Source organism: Triturus cristatus, chromosome 3_2 (assembly GCF_964204655.1).
Source record: "Triturus cristatus chromosome 3_2, aTriCri1.1, whole genome shotgun sequence".
Lineage (NCBI taxonomy): Eukaryota > Metazoa > Chordata > Amphibia > Caudata > Salamandridae > Triturus > Triturus cristatus.
In genome coordinates this window covers 1,142,547,283-1,142,563,525 of record NC_140584.1, presented here as the reverse complement: position 1 = coordinate 1,142,563,525, position 16,243 = coordinate 1,142,547,283, and the positions used below count along the sequence as shown (strand labels likewise).

Below are 16,243 nucleotides of genomic sequence, written 5' to 3'. Positions count from 1 at the left end.
GGATAGGGAGTTCTCCACAGGCGACAATGGTCCTCCGTCGAGCGTTTGTTACACATCAACTGCTTAGAGTTGATGGCGGGTTCCTTCGGGATCCGCTGTTGGACCAAACACAAAGTGAAATGTTCTGTCCTCCTCAAGATGGACAACGTGGCAGCAGTCCGCTATGTCAACCATCTGGGAGGGACGAGATCACAGACTCTGTCGGATCTAGCCCGAACCCTTTGGGAGTATTGCCTAGCCAATCAGATATCTTTGTCGGCGGAACATATGCCGGTGAGCTCCAATCAGGTAGCCGACTGGCACTCTAGTTATTGGGAGAGAGGTCAGCCTCTGGAAACTGAAGCCACAGGTCTTCTACCAAATTCAGGACAAGTAGGGTCCTTTCTCCATAGACCTATACGCATCTCGACTAGACTTCCAACTTGCACGCTACTGCACTTGGAGACCAGACCCACAGGCGACAGCCTTGAATGCCTTCCTACAGGATTGGAGCACGGAACAACCATATGCCTTTCCCCCCTTCGCTATAATAACCAGGTTGACGGCGCAGGTGCGCAGATAGAAGGCAGAGGTGGTGGTAATAACACCAATTTGGAGATCTCAAGTTTGGTTTCCAGTGATGATGGAACTTTCCTGGGATTCTCCAATCCCTCTACCCCACGTCCCAGATCTCCTCCAGGATCCTCAAGACAACCTTCACCCGCTGGTCCTAGCTGGGTCTCTTCGCCTCGTGGCCTGGAGGGTTACAGGCGACATTGGCAAGTCCCAGGCCTTTCGTCAAAAGCTTCCTCATTACTCACCAAAGCCTGAGCGGATAATACAAGTAGACGATACAGCTCGGATTGGTCGCGATGGTTACGTTGGTGTAATCAAAAACAAGTTGATCCCTTGGGGGCAGACTGTTGTCCATGTCGTACATTTCCTTGCAGATCTGGCTTCCCAGGGTTTTGCTTACCGATCAACTAATACCAACTGGTCGGCGATTTCAGCAGGACATTTGCAGATGGATGACCATCCAGTCGGTGAACACCCTTTGGTCAGGAAGCTGTTGAGAGTAATTTGACTTTAGGTTCCTCCTAAACCTAAATATACATCCCTTTGGGACGTTAACAAGGTTCTGTCTTTGTTTCAATCTTGGCCTCAGAATAAGTATCTGACCAGTAAACAGCTATCGGACAAATTGGCAATGCTTTTATGTCTCTTATGTCGCAGGGTTTCGGATGTCCACGCATTCGATATAACAGGTAGAGCGTTCACCCCGGAAGGGGTTTTATTTCACACATAACGAAAACTAATTCTAGGTCTGTTTCTTATCCAGCATTAGAAACAAATTCTAAGGTGTGTGTGGTTCGCGCTATTAAAGCTTACGAAGTTATGACTGAGGAACTCCGTCCTCATGGGCAAAAAGCAATTGTTAATTGCATTGACCAAACCTCACAAAGCAGTTTTATCTCCTACGATTACCAGATGGGTCAGGTGGATAATGCAGGAAGCAGGGATTGATATGTCCCGTTTTGGAGCCCACTCAGTCAGAGGGGCCATGACTTCTAAAGCATTCAGTCTAGGAGCTCGCCTTGAGGATATCCTTAATGCAGCAGACTGGTCAAATGATTCCACCTTTAAGACTTATTTCAGACCGGCTCCCTCTCTCGCAAGCGTGGTAGTGGATAAGCTTTGAACTAGCCTAATCCTCACCTCCGGGTCCTGCCATAGAATGAAAAATTTCCTGGCTAACGTAACGGAAAGTTTCAATTCTATTAAAGGACACAGAGGCCGGGATTAGGCCACCCTATGAATTCTTGGTGCAAATAATTCACCCTTACCCTAATGAGAAATGTTATGGTTATAAGTTTGTTATTGAAACGATACCTATATTGTTCAGGGTTGCAATTCTGACTTTAACCTTATGACATTATGATGTAAAAATACCTTTCATTACCATGGCAAGTAATGGGGATTCCTTTTTTGCAGGAGCCGATTCCAATAAACAGGAGCAGTGATCATGGCGTTTGTCGTCTGTCACAGGAAGAAAGACGGAGATAAGTAGTCTCAGAATACTTTCATTGGACGGACTGTACCCTGATTGGTTGGAATGTGATGAGGTCACTCCCCATGGTTCATGGGAGATGTAGTTTTTTCTGTTTATATTCAACGTTAAAATGGCAGCTGGAGTAAAATTAAATAGAATAAAGTGAAGAGAGATAAGCCTAATCTTCGCCTCCATGTCCTTAATAGAATTGAAACTTTGCGATATGTTAGCTAGGAAATTTTTCATTATAACCTATGGGAGAGATACGCCTTGCAGTAGTGAAAAAAGAAATTAGCAGTATTTCACTACCAGAACATGTCCTACTTTTAGATACATTGCACCCAGCCCGTGGGACTCCCTTAGGGCTGCCTTACATGTAGTAAGAAGGAAGGTTTGGGCCTGGCAAGTGGTTGCAATTGCCAGCTGAACATGGCAGTTTAAAACTGCACTCCCAGACACTGCAGTGGTAAGTCTGAGATATGTTTCCAGGGCTACTCCTGTGGGTTGCACAATTAATGCTGCAGGCCCATTAGTAGCATTTGATTTACAGGCCCTGGGCACCCCTTGCACACTTTACTACGGACTTATTAGTAAACCAAATATGCCAATCATGGATAAACCAATCACAAACACAATTTACACAGAGAGCACTTGCACTTTAGCACAGGTTACCAGTGGTAAAGTGCTCAGTCTTAAAACCAGCATAAATGACATGCAGCACAGAGTCAAAAACAGGAGATCAGAAGCAAAAAGACATGGGAAAAATGCAACAAAGATACCAGGTCTAACACTAGGCCAGACTTAAAATGACCATTAAAATTGTTGAGAAAGTGAACCTGCTGACGGGAGGCCGTCTCAAATACCTTACCTGCACGCTGCTGCTCACGCACATTTGCAAGGGAGGCCTGCGCAGCTTCTAGTTGCTGGTTTAGTCGCTCCTCTTCTGCCCTGAGCTGGCGCTCTCGCTCTTCAAGAGATGCCAAGGTGGCCTTCGATTTGGTTTCCAGCTGTTGGAGCTGATCAACATCAGTCTGCTCACTAGAAAAAGACCAAAAACTAGGCTTTAGACTTATGACCTGCTAGGTTTAAGCTACTATTGGACTGAAAAAAGCTCCCTGGTTTAATCACTGTGCAAACAGGGCCTTGGCACGTTTTAGAGCCGCTGGCAGATCTTAAAAAGTTCAAGGAGCTGGGTCAGTTTGTATAAGTAATAGCTCGAAACAGACTCCCAACCCAGCTAATGACAACACAATCAGTCTAATGAAAATTGGATCGATTAGAGGTGTTGGAAACTCAAAGCAGTTTATGGTTAGGTTTTCAGGCGGTAGAACCCTTAAATATCCGGTCCCAAGTTTGGATGTAGCAAGAAATCCTGTTTCTTTGTTACTCGCACCTTTGTCCATGTCGATTTAGTGACTCTTAAGTCCCCTAAATTTCAAATATATATTAATGTACATAAATCCTATATAAATAATCTCAAATTGGATCGTATTTTTGATTGCGAAGTTAGTTGGTTGGGAGGACTAGTGGGATTTCGCCATTCCTATTTTATGCATGAATTTCACGTTGTAATGCTAGGAGTGATTCTGATATGCAGAAAGTATTGATAGGGGTACTAGTGTAGAAAATATGAATTTGTAGAACAAAAGTAAATTGCACAACTGGAAACTGGGTTTATTAGCCAAGTGCTGGACAATTTAAAAAAAAATATATATATATATATATATATGTGAATTTTATCACAACAACAAGATGCTTTTAAATTTGATTTCCTGGTGTTTATATAATAATTATTTCATGTTTGGCAATGATCTGTACCTTCAAAAAAGAGGCGTGGCGATGGGGGCTTGCTTCTCCCCCAGCTATGCATGTTTGCATGTTGGTTGGTGGGAGGAGCAGGTCCTCAAAATCACCCATGCTAAGGTTTTCAAAGAAAATGTTTTGTACTGGATGAGATACATCGATGATGTGTTTATAATTTGGAAGGGCAGCGAGACTAAGGCTTCAGAATTTATTGAGGCAATGAATATCAATTCCGCAAATCTCAAATTTACGTCCAATATTAGCAGTACAAACATTGATTTTTTAGATGTTAAAGAATATGAAAGAGATGGAGCATTAGCAACAACATTACATAGAAAAGAAACAGCGGGCAATTTGACTTTACATGCCAGCAGCTCGCATCCTAAACATATGGTCGATAATATCCCATATGGAGAATTTTTGCGTCTAAAAAGGATTTGTAACAATTATGAAGACTTAAATAGATGTACAGAGGAAGCATACAGGAGATTCATAGACAGAGGATATAGTAAGAAGATCTTAAAAACAGCCTTAAATAAAACTAAGGAAAGATCCAGGGAATCTCTTTTCAACAACAAAGTGGACTCCTTACCTGATGATAAGTCTGCCCCTAGGTTGATTACAGCTTTCAACAAACAAGAGAGAAAAATCCGCGCCATTATGAAACGTCATTGGCCAATCATCCTCACGGATGGAGTATTATCTACTAGATTACCATCTCAACCAACTGTCACATACAGGAAAGGCATTTCTATGCGAACACAAATAGGAAAGGCTTGCCCGGAACTAATTACAGCCAAAACGTGGCTACAGCCCAAAAATGGCTTTACCAAGTGTACTACATGTAGGGCTTGCAAGTTCGGCACCAATACTACACATTATTTTTCCCCTTTTAGTCCAGACAAAATAGCCATTAGGGGCAATTTTACCTGCAAAACTGAGTTTGCGGTATATGTCTTGACATGCACCTGTGGACTTAGGTATGTAGGTAGTACGAAGTTGCAGGTGCATGTTAGGATATTACAGCATCTACGCGCCATCGTCAATAACGACAGCACGTATCCAGTGGCTCGCCATTTTAAATCGACGCACAACAATGATCTTAGTTGTCTAAATTATTATGTGGCAGCCGCCGTCCCCAAGTTACGTCGGGGTGGTGACCGTGAAAAAGCCCTCAGACAGTTGGAATCTAAACTCATTCTGGAACTTGATACTAAGTTCCCATCCGGTTTAAATAATACTGAGGATTTACACAACTTTCTATAAACTAGCACTTTAGAATTTCATGAATTTTTCAATATCCGTTTTAAGTCCGGTGTTTTTATATTCACATATATACTCTGTGTACATACATTCCATTCCCCTTTTTTTAGATTTTTTTATATGGTGTCTGTATATTTTTAATTCTCACATTTGGATCTTTTATGCTATGACATTTTTTGTATATGGCATATTCCAGTACAATGTGATAATTTGATATTTGCTGTTTTTAGATATACAAGCACCATAATAAGTTTAATACATTTCTTGTTATTTGCACAATCACACTCCCGCGCATTTTGCACATACCACAAATGCTTTGGGTGGTTCTTTCTTGTCAAGAACACAGTCCTAGAATTACGACAGAATAGTGGCCCTTCTGTTGTTGTTGTTGAAGACAGGCTTGGCAGCATTATTTGCAACAATATTATTATTAATATTTTTGAATAGCCTTTGTAATGCTTTTAAAATATTTACATATTTATATTTGTTTTATCTTTTGCCTTGTTACAGATGATATTGGATTCATGAACTGTATCAATTTGCCGTCTACATAACTCCACAGTGTCGTGAGATTTAACTCTGGACTTTTTTTTGCTGTGTTTCTAAGAATATATCGAATAGAAATCTATAAGGATAACATATGTATTTTAATATGTTCTTCTGTTATGCGCTATACCTGAAATGTATTCTAATCAGCAAATATGTAGAACTAAGGGCACTCTTTGTAAAGAAATAGAATGAAAACAACTATCCAAATGTTAAAACGGAAGTATTTATATTGTATATACATAGTATTTTGTCTATGTCTATACGTGGTGTGTGGTCACATGGGTGTTGGCATCACGATTTAAAAATGGTCTAATTACCTTGCCTCGTTGATGTGAACAAGGGCGAGTGACGCCCGAAACGTGTCTTCAAGAGGACTAAACAGCTTCAATAAACAACTTGTTGCTTCAAATCGGTGGTTCGTGGTTCCTTGGTGTAAAAGGCTGGTGTAATGGACGCTGTTTACTGACCGAGGACCAGGTGTGCCTTGATATATATATATATATATCAATCTATATATATCTATATAAATAGATATATATATCTATATAAATTGATATCTATATAAATTGATTATATATATATATATCTAATCAGACCGTCAATCAGTAAGCTTCACGCCATAGACGGAGACGGACCACAGGTAGGTGCCAAAAGTGCGTAGTTTATTCGCCTGTACGGTCTTGACGCGTTTCGGTTCGAAAAGAACCTTGATCACATGACAGGGGTACAGAGTGACCTTACGTTATTTAAAGTGACAGTGCAATACGGCAAGCATAAACATGGTAAAAAGACTGTGTTTAGCCGACGGCTACTTGCATCATATCTTAATAACAGATATTAAACATCTCTGACCGAATCATCATCCTGCTGACCAGATATAGATGCATGTCACAACAAGAGATATTCTGAATAATAACATTTCTTTCGTTACAGTAACATACATTTGTGTGACAATATTGAAAGTCTTAAACCTTTATGTCTCGCTTCCACACTGTGGTGCAATCTAACAGTAAGGTGCGAAGAAAGTGTCATAGTGAATAAAGTGCAAGTGCTAAAAAATATAAGTGTATATATGTGTATGACCGGATACATATATACTTAGATATCTTAAGGTTTCATCTCATATAAATTCATTCGGTCTTAGTAAGAGTATAAAATATTCATGTTGTTATTGTGTGTATGTATAATACATTTATCAAAACATTTTTCATATGCTGAGCATAAGCATTGTCTATAATCAAAGTATTGCCATCTGAGGGAAATCACAGTGTTGATATGTTGTGGAGGTGCATAATATACATGATCTATCATAATAATAAATATTGATAATAAAAAACATGGTATAATAGTTAATCATTTAAAATCTAATAAATTAGTTGAATTAAATATCCTAAAATTCCAATGTTACAAAATTAAATATCATAAAAACTAATCTGATAAAAGTCATTATATATATATTGTATGTAATGTTGTACTCCTCATATCAATGATTGTAAGCATGGTATTATTCTTATATTTGTGGACATTTTAATATGTCTATACAATACTGTGTTACCCGCAACTACTGAGAAGTATACAGACAAAAATATATATATATAACTCACATCACATCGGGTCCAATGCAGTGACCCAAATGCATATGATGAATGTATTGTAACTGCATTTATATAGCAATGTGAGAATCTTGGAAGACATACAATGAGAGCCATAAGATTTGGAAACATTATGGCTAGCCAGAGAATACATTTGCCAACAAGGGATGTAAGCGAGGTATTGAGGAATGTCAATGGCATTATTTGTAGCCACAAATGACTTCACAAGTGACAAAAATATACATTCACTGCTTTTAAATGGGCTTTACCTATGCTTCAACAAAAGCACAATAATGCATCATTTTGCCTATCATCATGATATATTGAATATGGCATGGCGGAGAGGCAGCCCGTCTCGTACTTTGTAATACTGGGTAGTGTGCCACTGTTCAGTGGTTTGTCTGTATGTTCTTCCAAGCTATATGTGTGCCTGAGCTCTTCCAAACCCCGTGTGTCTGTGTGTGTGCTCTTCCAAGATCTGTGTGTGTGTGCTCTTCCAAGCTCTGTGTCTGTGTGTGTGTGCTCTTCCAAGCTCTATGTTTGTGTGCTCTTCCAAGCTCTGTGCCTGTGTGTGCTCTTCCAAGCTCTGTGCCTGTGTGTGCTCTTCCAAGCTCTGTGCCTGTGTGTGCTCTTCCAAGCTCTGTGCCTGTGTGTGCTCTTGCAAGCTCTGTGCCTGTGTGTGCTCTTGCAAGCTCTGTGCCTGTGTGTGCTCTTGCAAGCTCTGTGCCTGTGTGTGCTCTTGCAAGCTCTGTGCCTGTGTGTGCTCTTGCAAGCTCTGTGCCTGTGTGTGCTCTTGCAAGCTCTGTGCCTGTGTGTGCTCTTGCAGGCTCTGTGCCTGCTCTTCCAAGCTCTGTGCCCGTGTGTGCTCTTCCAAGCTCTGTGTCTGTGTGTGCTCTTCCAAGCTGTGTGTGCTCTTCCGAGCTCTGCGTTTGTCTGTGTGTGTGCTTTCCGAGCTCTGCGTTTGTCTGTGTGTGTGCTCTTCCGAGCTCTGCGTTTGTCTGCGTGTGTGTGCTCTTCCGAGCTCTTTGTTTGTCTGTGTGTGTGCTCTTCCGAGCTCTGCGTGTGTCTGTGTGTGTGCTCTTCCGAGCTCTGCGTTTGTCTGTGTGTGTGCTCTTCCGAGCTCTGCGTTTGTCTGTGTGTGTGCTCTTCCGAGCTCTGCATTTGTCTGTGTGTGTGCTCTTCCGAGCTCTGTGTTTGTCTGTGTGTGTGTGCTCTTCCAAGCTCTGCGTTTGTCTGTGTGTGTGCTCTTCCGAGCTCTGCATTTGTCTGTGTGTGTGCTCTTCCGAGCTCTGTGTTTGTGTGTGTGTGTGTGCTCTTCCGAGCTCTGCGTTTGTCTGTGTGTGCGCTCTGTGTTTGTCTGTGTGTGTGTGCTCTTCCGAGCTCTGTGTGTGTGTGTGTGCTCTTCCGAGCTCTGCATTTGTCTGTGTGTGTGCTCTTCCGAGCTCTGTGTTTGTCTGTGTGTGTGCTCTTCCGAGCTCTGCGTTTGTCTGTGTGTGTGCTCTTTCGAGCTCTGCGTTTGTCTGTGTGTGTGCTCTGTGTTTGTCTGTGTGTGTGTGCTCTTCCGAGCTCTGTGTTTGTCTGTGTGTGTGTGTGCTCTTCCGAGCTCTGTGTTTGTCTGTGTGTGTGTGTGCTCTTCCAAGCTGTGTGTGTGTGCTCTTCCAAGCTGTGTGTGTGTGCTCCATCACGCTCTGTGCCTGTGTGTGCTCTTCCAAGCTCTGTGTGTGTGTGTGTGTGTGTGTGTGTGTGTGTGTGCTCTTCCAAGCTCAGTGTTTGTGTGTGTGTGCTCTTCCAAGCTCTGTTTGTGTGTGTGTGTGCTCTTCCAAGCTCTGTGCCTGTGTGTGCTCTTCCAAGCTCTGTGCCTGTGTGTGCTCTTCCAAGCTCTGTGCCTGTGTGTGCTCTTGCAAGCTCTGTGTGTGCTCTTCCCAGCTGTGTGTGCTCTTCCAAGCTCTGTGCCTGCTCTTCCAAGCTCTGTGTCTGTGTGTGCTCTTCCAAGCTGTGTGTGTGTGTGCTCTTCCAAGCTGTGTTTGTCTGTGTGTGTGTGCTCTTCCGAGCTCTGTGTTTGTCTGTGTGTGTGCTCTTCCGAGCTCTGTGTTTGTCTGTGTGTGCGCTCTTCCGAGCTCTGCGTTTGTCTGTGTGTGTGTGTGTGTGTGTGTGCTCTTCCGAGCTCTGCGTTTGTCTGTGTGTGTGTGTGTGCTCTTCTGAGCTCTACGTTCGTCTGTGTGTGTGCTCTTCCGAGCTCTGCGTTCGTCTGTGTGTGTGCTCTTCCGAGCTCTGCGTTTGTCTGTGTGTGTGCTCTTCCGAGCTCTGCGTTTGTCTGTGTGTGTGTGCTCTTCCGAGCTCTGCGTTTGTCTGTGTGTGTGCTCTTCGTCTGTGTGTGTGCTCTTCCGAGCTCTGTGTTTGTCTGTGTGTGTGTGTGCTCTTCCGAGCTCTTAGGCTGTCTGGGCTCTTCCGTGCTCTGCGAGTGTGGTGTTCTTCTTAGCTACGGGTATGTAAACAGTTTTCTTGCTGCCTGCGTGACCGATAGTGTTTGCTGCAGTCCCTAGAGACACATGATTTAGCTAGCCTGCATGGCTACAGACAATTCAGAAAATTAGCCACGAGTAAAAAGGAGAAGCCACACCAGTTTGACTATAAAGAGAAAAAAACATTATGCAGATACGATTAAAAAAGATAAAAACAATGGCTAATCGCACCACAACTGTTTTAATACAACGAGAGTGCGTCCATGTACGCCATTCGGAGGACAACTTCAGTCTATAAATGAAATCAACATAAAACTTAATTATTACACTTTGTGAGGCAGTGCGACGTGTTTATGGTGCAGAAGATACCTGCATCGTCCATTTCTAACCAGGATATAAGGCACGTGACTGCAGGACGCGCAATGTCGGAGGAACCTGGTGAATTCATCATGATGAGAAAACAAAAACATCTCACTGTCACCTGGATGAGGGTGGTCTCATTATTGGACAGATTAGATCTTTATGTTCACAGTTCAATGTGGACTGTGAATACAATACTGTGGAACTCAATTCTTCACTGAGGCATGTTGGTATGTAATCTAAAATTCTGGGAGGTATTTTTTTTTAATCAACTAATTGTTTTAAGAACTACTCATTATACTCCTATTGAATGTATGTTGCACATCATATGCAAATTAAATAGATCTTATAAATGTACAGAAGGAGAAGAATTTAGGTTACTGTTTATCCATTAATGACGTTCATCTGTATGGGAATAGGATATCTATACAGCAAAACGATTGTGTGTTTGATTCTACTATGACTGTATGTTACTGGATTTATTACATATTGATAATGAATTGCAAATATGACTTGCTGCCCTGAAAACGCTCCTGCTTTAAGGGAACAGAACACAGCGACAAAAGCCAAGTTGTTGATTTATTCACAAATATAAATAAAAATCAAAAATCATCTTGGAATCTTTTCACAATGTGGTGGCTGAATGGTGCACTTTGTTACACTGACTGAAACTGAACTCAAGTTCACAATACCAATAAATATGACCTTGGTATGGGCACTGGTCTGTGTGGCCTTCGAACGGTGCCATAAAGCTACATTTAGACTTACGATCTAGAGCAAGGGCCAGCGAAGCGGGCATAGTACCTCGAACCCCAGATAGCCTCTTCAGCGAGCAAAGACCATACCTGTGGGTGTTCCGTGACTCACTGTTTGCGTGTTCTAACATCTGCGACACCTTCTCGATGTCCTTCTGGGTTCTGGATTCCTCGACCAAGGCAGACTCCAGATCCACCACCTCACTGCTTCGCGATAGGAAGAGATTTCTTTCAGCGGTACTGTAAAGATCAGGACATCAAGTCAGCTTTGTGCTTCACTTTGTGTATTTGATCTAGACGGCCATGGATGGTTTGCCACCATACTACATTGTTTCCTCTACATCATGGGACTTCATATCATCAAAGGTAACTAAAGAATTGCAAAAACATAAGCAAGGGTAACTCAATTGAATATTTAAAAATGAAGGAGTCAGGGCAGTGTCCTTTTTATCATGCGAACAGTGCTGTATTCTGTTATCTCTTAGTTCCTTGCTGCTTGCTCACCCTGTGTGAGTGAGATGTAACAGAAGGTCCATGAATGCATGGCTTGGATGAGTGGTCAGTTGGAATGAGTGGGGCTGAGCAGCAGGATGCTGCTCCTGGTGAGGCAATACTTGCCATCTTACTTGTAACTGAATAAACTTACTTATACAATCTACACTACTGGACAGATTACCTCCAAGGGCCTTATCTCGTTTACAAAAATCAGTATACCACAAATGGCCTTCTAGTCTCTAGAGAAAGACTGCAGCCCCTTGCCCTTCTTTCTGAATTGCCTAGGAGCTGAATAAAAGTGTTGCACATGCATGCATGACGCCTCGCACTAATACAAAAGTGCAATTCACTAAACATAGAGGTCACTACTATGTCTGTAGCCAGCATGTAGATTATACCAATAGTGGATAGCCCCAGCAGATACTTAATGCATTTAAAAGGGAGCATGACTAAATACTTTTGGATAGCATTCTGTATGGTTTACGGTAATAAAGTGGCACTGTATATACTGTTACCAAATAAGCAGTGCTTTAAATGGGCTGGTACTCACCGGCACGGAGTACCGGCACTTCTAAATTTTCGGCGCTTGAGTTCCGGAACTTCTCTTTGTCCAAAGAGAGTACTGGTACTCATGGACCAAGCTAAGTGATATTGGCATATACAAATAAGAAGAGCGATACAGCTGACAACGAGTGGGTCCGTTTTCCTGAAGCACTCTAATCGAGTGCTAATCTCCCCTTTCAATGTGCTAATAGAGCCGCGGCCAGGTCGTAGGCATTCATTCAGAGTTGGGAGGGTCAGACTCGTACCGTAATGCCTGAGGCAGTGTCCACCTGGTAGTGATGACCGTGAGATTATCTGCCAAGTGGCACCGCTGTCTCAAGAGCCGTGCTTGTTGCGCCTTTTAAAGAAACGCAGCACCTGCTCTCAGACTCACGCTGTGTGGGACACAAACTTCAGGTATCCCACACGACAGGGGCTAAAAAGGCAGGAAGTGTCGTGTTCAGGAGGTGACAGTCCGAACACCGGCCTCAGTAAGGTTGCATTTCCATGTAAAATTTCAAGAACTTTGATCTAAGACAAACGTGAGAAATGTGTGCTAACAGATGTCTGTGTTAAAAACAATGACATACAAAAATATGCCGTCGTGTGCTTCCCAGGAGGGTATTCGAAAATGATTGTCCATTAAGACAAAACATGGACTTCGAATATAATTCCTGGGTGAAAGCACAGCAAGCTCCGTTTGCCGTTTAATAAACAGCAGTGTATTAAAGCCATAATTCTCAGGTATGATGCAATACCTGTAAATTGCATTAGTGACTTATGTGTAAAAGAAGAGTTAACCAGAATTTCAAGAAAAATCTGCTTTTTTATCAACTTGTAAAACTGGGCCACATACACTGCACAAATGGTGAACTTGAGAAATGTCTAGATTTGGCAGTTAATGCAAATTGTTTGGCTCTCCCAGGTAAAATGGGGTCCAGGGCGAACCAGACGAGCTGCTCGTAATGCCCCTTAACTGGGCAGTTTGTGTAGTCTGTGTGGGTCTGATTTTATTAGAGAAAACCACATGAACTGCCCGACAGGTCACTTCTCAGGGCTTAGGCCTCTTTCTGTGTGGTCGGTGGAATTGAATTTCACAGAATTTCGTCAAATTTTACTTTCCTGTTATGAGGAATTAAAAAAATACAAATTCACCCGGTGCTAGCGGCGGCATGTCAGGTTCAAGAATTATGGAGCAAAGGAAAGTCTAAACATAATGGCCGATTAGTGACACAGTGAGACAAGGTACTCCCCAATAAAGTCTGAATTCACAATTGAGGCCTCTGTGCAGAGACTGGAGACAGCAAGCACAGATTCTATACGTGTGAAGTCCGCCTGGTCCTCCATGCATTAGTAGTATTGTGCGTGGGCTCAGGTGAGCCTTGTGGGTGCAGTGACCAGAGCCTGCTGATCTCAGGTGCCGCTGCGCCTCCTTCATCAAGGGGAGCACATTGGCATGTATATGTCCTAAGGAGCTCATATTTGTCAGTACTCTACCGCTCTGGGATGTCATCTGTGGGATGGGGTTTGCAAATTACACTGCAACGCCTTCCTCTGCTGTATTAATGCGGAAAAGAGAAATCAAAGGTGCAGCAGAGCATTCCTTTCTGATTGGCAGATAAGATAGTTCAGTGGACTAATGCAACCACTGCAGAGATCTTTGTGTCACCTGAAAGTCTTATGTTCGAATTTCAACGGGTCCCCTCTGCCTTTTACCCTACTGATCTCAACAAAATGAGTAACATTGAGTTGGGTAACACCTGTTATCAGCTCTTAGAGTCCAGGCAAACGATAGTTTACTACAGAAGTGTCACAATTAGTCTTAATGAAGGATGTTCTTTCATGTGTGCTTGTTACACAAGTAGGCATGTCCTCACATGCTAAATGCATATGCAAATGCGGCATTGTAACCTATTTTCTGAACTTCCAAATGTTCTTTGGGAATCTGTGCGTGGTCAAAACGCACCTATACGCAGGGACACTGGAATTATGCGGTAGGGGATGGCTACATTATGTGGCAGGGTTGAGTTAATTATGTTGCTAGATACAGCATATTATTAGGCATAATGTGGCACATTTTGAGATAGTATTACTTTATTATTTTGTCATATTTACACTTCTTAACAGTCTGGGCATTGGTTGCACCTCATTAGTACCAGTTTAACCCCTTTCCCCGCGGTGTGGAGGGGGGGGGGGCGTGGCGCAGCTGTGCTCGTGACGAGCTCAGCTCGTCATGACTCACAGTGGAGCTGTGCTCATGACGAGCTGAGCTCGTCACGACCCCGCCCACTCATTAATTCTCTCGCACAGGCGGGGAATTAATCGCGCGTGGGCGGGCCGCGGCAGTTATGACGAGCTGAGCTCGTCATGAGAACAGCTCCACTGTGACTCATGACGAGCTCAGCTCATCATGAGCACTGAACGGGTTAACACCCAAATATAGCAATGAGCAACAGAAAGGTGGCCAGTCAACCTTTGCAAAGGGCCTTTCACTGCGCTGCAACACATGTTGATGCAATTTTTGTAACTTTTTAACCGTTTGAGCAAGAAACATCCTTTTAGTTAAAATCTGCAGATTATGCAGCAGAGTATGAATTATGTGGCACATGCGTCAAATCTACAATTATGCGTAAAACGCCACAGCTGCACAATCACATAATGCCAGTGGCCCTGCCTATAAGGAGAAGGATTTTGTGAGTCGGGACCAATGTTTCTTTATGTGTAAAAAACAAAGGCTGCCTTGTTGTTTGTCATCTTGTGACCTGAAACCATTGAGGGTGTTATAGAACCATAAAACATCACTTTGAGACCAAGTTTGGTTTATAGTGTAGGCTTAAAATTCACTGTACAGGAGAGGGCAGAGGTCTTCAACTTCTCTAAAAGGCTAAGCAACAGAATTATTTGTACCTCTCCTTGCACATTCTCTCCATCACTTCACTATCCTGTTCTCTGGGCACCCAGTACATGGGATTTTTAAAGCAATATATTGAAAACCGGACTGATTTCCGTGCTAATCTTCTGATCCAAACCACCCATTGTCACTTCTTTTGTGTTACAGCATTACTACTACCTATTTTAATGGTCCTCAACTCACAGGCCTCAGAAGGACAAAAAGCTGAGTTCGACTTGCTGAGATTCGAACTTGTGAACTGTAGATCGCAGGACATATAAGAGACCAGTGCTGAACACATTTAGCCTTTTCATTTAGTATCAGGGATACAACATTATGTGGATATAATCTGCACACACCGTTTTGGTTACAGCTACGATTTTTAAGGAATACTATTGTATTTTAAAAGTTGACACTTAGAAACTTTTTCACATAGAATCACCAATGTTATCCTATGGGATGAAATTCACTTAGCAGGTAAGTAGGGTTATCGTTACTTTCTCTAACTCAGTGTTGGATCCTGGATCCAGCACTGGGGCATCTCCAGTAAACAGTTGGAAGAATGCGTTTTTGTTATACAGGCGATTTTTAAGGAATATTTGTAAGTTTCAAAAATCTACACTTAGAAGAATTTCTGGCAAAAACCAGGCAATGTTATCCTATGGAGGAAAAGTGAGTTATCGGCTTTTGGGTAAGTACTCGACTGGCAGAGTTAAGGTTCTGGGCATAGACTCAAGTTAGCGGTAAGTACGGTTGTAATTACTTTGCAGGGTCAGTGCTGGGCACCAAGCTCCAGCACTGGGATCTCTCCTGATAGCAGGTGAGTAAATTCGTTTTCGTTGATCGGCTGATTTTTAGTGAATATTTTAAAGTTTAAAAACTCGACACTTGGAAGAATTTCCAAGTGAAACCAGTCAATGTTACCCTATGGAGGAAAAGTGAGTTATCGGCTTTTGGGTAAGTACTCGACTGGCAGAGTTAAGGTTCTGGGCATAGACTCAGGGGTCTCCCAGGGTCAGGTAGGTACAGTTGTTACATCCTCAGCGGCACAGGGGGCAGCCGGGTGCAGAGAGAGTTAGGCCCAATGTTATCCTATGGGAGGCAGGGGGCCCTTGGTTGGTGGCTGCTGGCTAGCAGGCCACGCGGCTGTGGGAGCTGGGCTCCTGGTCACTTACGCAAGTGGGGAAGTAGATTAGGATAGAGGTTGCACTGCCAGGGGCACTCGGGCGGCTGGGTGCAGGGTGCTTTTGAGCCGTCGGGCGCTCAATGGATTTCAATGGAGAAGCTCAGTGACGAACAAAGGCTGCAAGCTCTGGGACGAAGATTCTTCAGGTGGGACCACCACTTCGAGAGGTAAGTTGGGAAGTTGTAGGATGGGTAGGCATCCAGGAGCTGGGCACAGGGGGCCACAGGGCGCCGGTGTGTCTTTTTGCATCGGGAAATCTTACCCTCAGCTGGTCGCGGTTGGAGGGGTCCCTGGTTCTGAGGCTGCAGGCATCGTC

The 16,243-nt window shown here is 43.2% G+C and overlaps 1 protein-coding gene across 2 annotated transcripts in view; it reads right to left on the bottom strand.

The window, feature by feature from the left end:
• LOC146859283 (uncharacterized) overlaps positions 1 to 16,243 on the bottom strand; it is a 101,914-nt gene that overhangs the window by 25,136 nt on the left and 60,535 nt on the right. For both annotated transcript variants that reach the window (XM_085649964.1, XM_085649965.1), the window contains 2 exons: positions 10,904 to 11,053; positions 2,898 to 3,067 (listed from right to left, as the gene is read on the bottom strand). In XM_085649964.1, the coding sequence (XP_085506090.1) occupies positions 2,898 to 3,067; positions 10,904 to 11,053 (320 nt within the window). The remainder of the gene's footprint in view (positions 1 to 2,897; positions 3,068 to 10,903; positions 11,054 to 16,243) is intronic.